At 39.4% G+C, this 7,435-nt stretch overlaps 1 protein-coding gene across 2 annotated transcripts in view; it reads right to left on the bottom strand.

Annotated features, from left to right (window-relative positions):
- Positions 1-7,435, bottom strand: part of LOC139731144 (uncharacterized) — a 53,318-nt gene continuing 45,883 nt past the window's right edge. The window contains exon 3 of one of the 2 annotated variants that reach the window (XM_071642134.1): positions 1-2,410. In XM_071642134.1, the coding sequence (XP_071498235.1) occupies positions 2,109-2,410 (302 nt within the window). In that variant the 3' untranslated portion in view covers positions 1-2,108. Of the gene's footprint in view, positions 2,411-5,499; positions 6,280-7,435 lie in introns of those variants that run through there. The other variant, XM_071642063.1, reaches the window with a different exon arrangement.

The raw sequence follows: 7,435 nt of genomic DNA, 5'->3' as shown, positions 1-7,435 counted from the left end.
TGCGGACAGCCCTCCGATACACGCAGTGCTATGTATCGTCTGGTTGAATCTCAGAACCAATCAGCCAATAAACTGCCGGGTTCATTTTCCTGTTTGAGTCCACTCCAATCAAAGACGTGGAAAAATTTTCAAATATCCCGCAATAAGAACAAATCGGAAGAACTCAAACAGGGACCACGCTGCAAATGTTGGTGATGGTGCTAACTCTTTGTCACGCGAAAGTCGTGGAAGGCAAAATCCTACGTTCAGGACCGTCAATGACCGTTCGGGAACTTCAACCCAACAAGAAATACATGCATAATAAAATGGTCGACGAGTATTTACAGCGATATCCCAGGAATTTACAAAAATATATTGATACAAAAGAGCATGAAGCAAAAAGATTTATATAAAAATAGGGCATATCGATCTACTGTCAGTTGTCGCTAAAAGAAGTGGTACTAAATGTATCACGTGGCATTTAAATCACTGGTGATTTTAACACCTAATTCAACAAAATCTTCTCCTTCCTCTAAATCAATCAATTACACCTACACGACGCCCCCGCGAAAGTCAAAATTTCTGCACATCCGTACGACCAAGATTGACGACACTCCTCGCTACGTCTTTCCTAACTTCTCTTTCTCGTCATACACAATGTATTCTCAAAGCAGAGATTCGATGTGTGTATTCTATACTGACGCAACCAACAGAAAAAAAAACCGACTACAAGCCAAGTGTGTTGTAAAATACGACTATATACCTGTCAGATTTCAAACAAACCTTTTCTTTCTTGATGTCAATCGCGAACCTCCGCAAATAAATTTGGTTTTTTTTATACTAAAGATATATCACTTACTTGAATTTAAGTCGCTCTTTTCTTTTAGGAATAAAAAACTTTAGCGTAATGGTATTCCGCATCTTTTTACACATGCATAAATGATTAACGTTCGCTGTAACGTTTTTTCAAGTCAACTAAAAAAATGCAAAGAGGTTAATACTGTTACTGATCAGTGCCCAAGCGTCTAAAACGTTTTAGCATTAGTAGCGCCACCTACGTTCACTTTTAGGATACTGTTTGTTGCCACACATGGATGTTGGTGATTACAGTTGCAAGATGATAGTGCGCCATTTCACGTGTACTCAGCTCAAACTGGTGATCTACCGAAGATACACACTAAAACTGCTTTCACTTTCATTAAGAATCCAGAGACAAATAGCATAGTGATGACTGTGTTGCACTCAAATGAGTTCTAATGCGGTGAAATAATTTATTCCAGCATTAGAGGTTTAACAATCTTCTGTCACGTGGACAAAGAGAAAGGACTCCGCCATCTTCTAGCCGTAAACTTTTCATTGGGAAGATATGGAAGCATGGCTGGTTACCAGCGTGTATAAAGAATTGCAATATAAAATTGATTTAAAGTTTTCAAATGTGATGGAATCAGGAATAAACTTCCTTCACACTGGTGTTGAATACATGAAAACAGTCATGTAAACACAACACTGAATGTTTGTGTGGAAACTTAATAAATGAAATGATATGATACGAATTCCAGCATGTATTTATAAACATTTAAATCATTAGACGACATTCTTACCTAGTTATGTTCTTTTTTATCCTTCTTATTTATCATAACAAAAAAACTGGAAGGCATGAACTATTATGTCTTGATGAATAATTGACGAAGATAATTTTTGTCGGAATATTGGGTGATATCAATATCTTTCATATTGCCGAGAAACATTTTCCCAGTAAGTTTAATTCCTCACAGAGGTGAAAATACAAATCGTACATCATTAACTTTTCCATCAAATATAGTTCTAAAAAAAAAGAAATACACTCATTCAAAGTGAATCAAAACCTTTGGTAGCCCGAGTGGAAATATATTGCCATTTACTTTAAAACTCATGGCTACTGCCCTCTACGGATGTCATCAACCAACAGCATTTAAAGGTCATTGACCTTGATATCTTGTGCAGAAGTGTCTGACATACTGCTTTACTCAGAGGTGATTCACCTGCAATGTTAGTGGATATCAATTCCATCATCATTCTCATTACGATGTCAAGAAGGTGAGATAACAAACAATCTGTTTCCTCGGAGACCGGTTCATTGCTGTACTCTGTCATGGACCCTCGGTGTCTCGTCTCGATGTCGATGATGTCGACTTTGACGTCGAGTGCGTCGGACTACCTCCCACAAGCACGCTCTCCTTCACGTTGTCAACAACGGTTACCCTGCTGAGGTTGCGGGGCTGGTAGACTTTGCCCCCGTGGTGGCTGCGGGACGGCCGGGCGTCCAGTTGTCGGATGATCCGCCACTGACGCAAAAAGAGCACAACGACGAAGACCCAGAGACCGAACATCATGCCGAGTGTAAGAAGACCCTTAAGCAGACCTGGTCGACCCTTAAACTTGGGCTTTTCAGCTGAAGGTATTCAAACACATCAAAAGTAGAAATATTTGAAAGAGTTGAATATAAAGAACACCATAAGTGAGATAGTACTGCGGAGCAAAACGTGTTGAAAGAACCAACCTGTTTCACGAAGCTCTTTAGTTATGTAGTATCCTTATGCTACAGTCACACACGGCCGGGTCACAAAACGGATTTGATCCGAGTGAAAATGAGCCGGATTAGTCCCGGAATGGAGGGTAATTTAGTTACCGGAGTAAAGGGAGGAGGTGTTTGCACACACAATCGTATCAGCAGTGGCTGGGCTATAGGTATTTTACCATGAACAGATTTACCAGTTTCAAATACATTATTACGTTTTCAGGAGATCAGGAGGTCGTAGGTTCGAATCCTGCTCGAGTATGTACGCCCATGATTTTATTTATGTCATGGCTACTACTAAAACACTGATCAATTGAGTGCTTAATTACGTCGATGTAGGGCAATTTGTCAATCAGTTGCAATAATCGATTACTTTACATCGCATGCATTTGGAAATAACGTTGGAGCAGTCATAAATGCAAAATAAAAAAGTTTACAGACGTGTTTAATGTATTCCAACACCGTCAAAATTCTACTTATACCTACATAGAGTAATTTCTCCAAAAATAAAAGAATGAATACTTTTCATCCAATACTATACAAGCTATATCTGCAATTCAATCCGTCTAATTTCAAAGCTACTGAAATAAACAAACGAACAAATAAACATACTCACACAAACACACACAAAAATCAAAGTGTATATTCGGCATGAGTGGGATAATGTGCAAAGGAGGTTTTTATTATACGGTGCTGAGGAGTGCATCGAACATTTCCGAAATAAAGAACAAAATGCAATCCTGTAGATTACCCATCACTGCTCTCATCCTGTAACGAAAGTAGATTGATTTGAGTGCAAACAGATACACATGCCTTGTGAATCGAAATATGGCGATGAGTACAGTGAATTTGACATACAGGTGAACTAGTTGGCACAGTGTGTACAGGTACGACAGACACGGGTCCAAGAAACTGGGGAGGTGGGGAGGAGGGGGGGGGGGTTGGACTGCAGCCCAATATATTAATGGCTAAAGAAGGGAGGTGGTTGATGCGTGTTGTCATTGGACCCCATTCACACCCCATCCTCCTCAGGCCCCACCCCACAAAGTGTTAGAAAATCAATAGTGACAAAAGCAAAAAAATATACAAGGAACGCATTCAGTGTAAAATCGGACAACGGGTCTGGGTCACAAGGAATTCAAATGTTTTCCTGATTCCCTCTTGACTCCGTGATAATGAACAATCAAATAAACCTGTTTCAAAAAGTGTATCTTAATTGGTCAACAGAGCTGCATCAAATGCTGCTACGTCTGGCAAGTCACGAGGTAAGATTTAAACAACTGTGTGATTTTCAAGACAACCGTCATGATAAATGATACGAAGAAGGAAAGTTGATGGAATGATGAATTACGAAAAAACAGGTGACACGTAGACATCACGGCAATTTGTTTAAGAAAAGTGCAAGTGAGATCTGCCCCGTGATTAAAAAGAATATAAGCAACAACATTACTACAGTTTTCCATCATTGTTTAACCTATAGTTCACTTACTTCTGTATCCCCACTCAGAAAATTGGGTGTAACATTTTTTCCTGCATATGATTTTATACTGTTGCTGCTGCAAACACAAACTTGTTTTTAAGAAATACAGTAGGCCCTATGCTTAATTAATTTCAGGTGTGAAAAGAATATATTGTTACTCTTCACCGGCATTTCAAAGTCATAGAATATTAAAGTTATATCTTGCAAAATTCCTCTGGTCTTTTTTTTTCTATTTACAATATACGTCGTTTACCAATATACTAACAAATTCAAGATATGTCAGTTTGTATCTTAAAATCTGATACAGGTTAAGATTAGACAGCTGTGACATAAATACAATTCAGATTGATAATAATAACACTTATCTGCCTGTATGGCATGCCGCAAATAATGTTAATGTTTCTTTACATAGCTGCAGGGATCAGTGCCGGTGGGGGGGGGGGGGGTATAAAAACATACACCTGCTTAAAGCTTGGAGTGTTTCATTCCACACAACGCAGAGATCTTGGATTAAGGGGCCTTCGTGTGAAACAAAATGTAATGCAAAGATTATACACACATGGCTAGATGTGACAAAATCCATTCACTGTCTTGACTGTACTGTAAAAAAAAAACACACACACACACAAACACAGTGAGCACACACACATACTTTTGATACAATCATTCGCGACAATGCAGGCAAACTTAAGTACATGTATACATTGAATAGAATCATATTTGTCAGATGACAACATGGCAAATGTCTGCTGAGAAAGGCAAATGTATTAAAGATAAATCAAAATTGAGCGGCAAAAAGACATCAATCAGACAAATATAGAAGGGTAATCATGAAAGACAAAAATCGAACGCACGATACGGGAATGATGTATCTTTCATATAAAAACGCACAATGATTATCTGTAATGAACATATTAGCGGGCATATATGGATTATAGTGGTGTATCAGAATTCTTTTTTTTAAAGCTTCATCACAAGTTAGTCATCAATTTAACACCCGCCCTGACTTTGTAAAGAATTTCCTATCAAAATTTTGTGGTCCCTGGCTTAATCTCTGTCCCATTTTTTGTACTTACTTTTATCATAATTCCAATTAATTTAGTCAAAAGAAATTTTAAAGAACAACTTTAGCACAACAATTGATTGAACTAAAGGTACTTACTACGAAATATCAAGTTTATACAAATCATTGACACGAATCTGTAAGAGTGCTACAATGACGTCATAAAGCAAACAGAATGCATTGTGTAATGCGATACAGGAAAACACCACAAATTCATATTCCGTATTCATGTGCCTATGGCAAGCAAATGGAAACAAAAAGCAAAACACACCAAATGAAAACAAATATCAATACTATAACGTCAAACTGGCATGACATCACCATGTCTTGACAAATACAAATAAAACCAAAATAAGAAAGTCAGGTAAAACGAGTTCCAGTTTTGGAAGAAGTGCACAGAACATGCTGGGGGAAAAAAAAGTGGGCGATAAAGCGCAGCTGTAACCCTCTGTAGCCCTCTACACACAAGTGGTGACCTGAGTGCACGACATGCATACTGACAGACAGACAGTGGGACACATGGCACCACGTGACACTACAACGAAAGGCAACCTTCTACCCACGTGCTTCATATCACGGACTGGCCTGATCGCTCGGGGCTCGGCGGCCCTGTCACCGTAGCTGACCCATCACCAGCTGCCTGGTAAGACACGTGTACCGGCACACCAACCACCACCGCTGCAGCCGCTGCGGCCGCGGCATGTGACTGGCTCCGAGGAGGCAGTTTTTGCTGCCTCTGCAAGAGTTCCTGCCGGGTTGGGGGTTCCCCTAAAATTTCCGTCGCTCTCAGCGGCTCGCACTCTGGTATTACACGTTGATTCATCGGGGAGGGCGGGGCCGATGATTTCGAGGCACCAAATTTTGATCTCCTAGAAAAGTTTGAGGCGCGAGCTCGGAAACTTTTCATCGTTTGCGATCCACGCTGCCAAGTTCGTCCTCCCAAACCTTTCTCTTTGTCGCCCGTGAGAGGGCGCTGTGACGAGCGCTCACCATGAACCTTTTTCTGGAAGTGTGACTTGTAAGCTTCAAGATGGCGATGGGTTGGTGACACGTCTCGAGTTCTCATCGTGTCTTTTGTTACTCTCAAGTTCATCTTCTTATTCCACGTACAGAAAAACCTCATCATCGCCATGCCCCAGAGAGCGAAGATGGTGAAAAGAATCACGAACTCTTTTGGGCCCATGCTACTACTCCGATACTCTAGGGAAAAGAGATTTTTACGATTAGGAAGACAAAAACATCGAAACACTGCGCTGACATATTAATCCGAGTATTGCTCCCACAACCAGTCAACTTTAAATTGCAAGCGAATAGTACTCAAAGTAAAGATATACAGCGATGATAGTCTGGCAGTTAATAGGATCACTTTTATGTTAGGGCACGAATTTGTTTGCAATATATTCTTTTGGATCAATTAAAACACAAACAGTGTTGTTTGTCTGCTGCTCAATTTATCGTAGAGCACCGTTATACAGCATTGGCTATTCAGAGACAAAATTGGAAAATACTAGCACAGACTTTGTGCTCCGTGTTCAGAGGATATAAATCACCCACGGGACTCTGCTCTGATGCCCCTTGGAGCATTATATCTCTCTGAGCAATCACTGTTCACGTTCAGGTGGGAAAAAAAAAGAGAAACACAAAACCCGTGATATTATCACCGTTGATCACTGCCAAACTACCATAGATTTGCCAAAAACAGAATATGATTAAGCAAGGTTAGGAAGAATAAAGACAGTTCCAATTCCCGCATATAAGAATAACAATGAGAAGCTACTACACACATTAGCAGAAATAGATGAATACATTGAACTGTTTAGTTGAGGAATGTAATCATATTAGTTATATTTTGATGAAGTTAATGTTATCACCCATTTCAAATAGTATACTGATAACACTTTAAGTCTTTTTTTTTTCTTTTTCGTAGTATCAACTCGTACCATAAGAGAGGTTTTATTAACTATGATGCGTTTTTTTTTCATTATTAAAAGACATTCTTGTCGAGAGTAAAATTAGCCTACTATTTTTAAAACCAAGTAAGCCTGCTTGCTTTGTGTATTCTTACATCAACAAATTTACGGATGGCACACACGCTGAAATTAACAAGAAGATGGTGTTACTGTGACGTAATACTGCAATGAAAACACGCTGAGGCATGACATTATGTTTGATATAAACTGGTAATTGACTGTTAGTATCACCACCAGAAAAGAAGAGATTAAAAGAACCAGTGTCACACCGTTGGATGTATAGGTCAAACGCCCATTAAATATCTTTAGGGAGCGCCATAAATAAGTGACATTTTAACGCTGCTCTTCTTTGGACACGTTAGACAAGCAACACTAATGAATTTCTA

Source organism: Diadema antillarum, unplaced genomic scaffold, assembly GCF_040938485.1.
Source record: "Diadema antillarum isolate AM-2024a unplaced genomic scaffold, OU_Dant_1.0 scf00000002, whole genome shotgun sequence".
NCBI lineage: Eukaryota > Metazoa > Echinodermata > Echinoidea > Diadematoida > Diadematidae > Diadema > Diadema antillarum.
The sequence above is the reverse complement of the archived record's forward strand: the minus strand, read 5'-3'. Positions and strand labels throughout refer to the sequence as shown.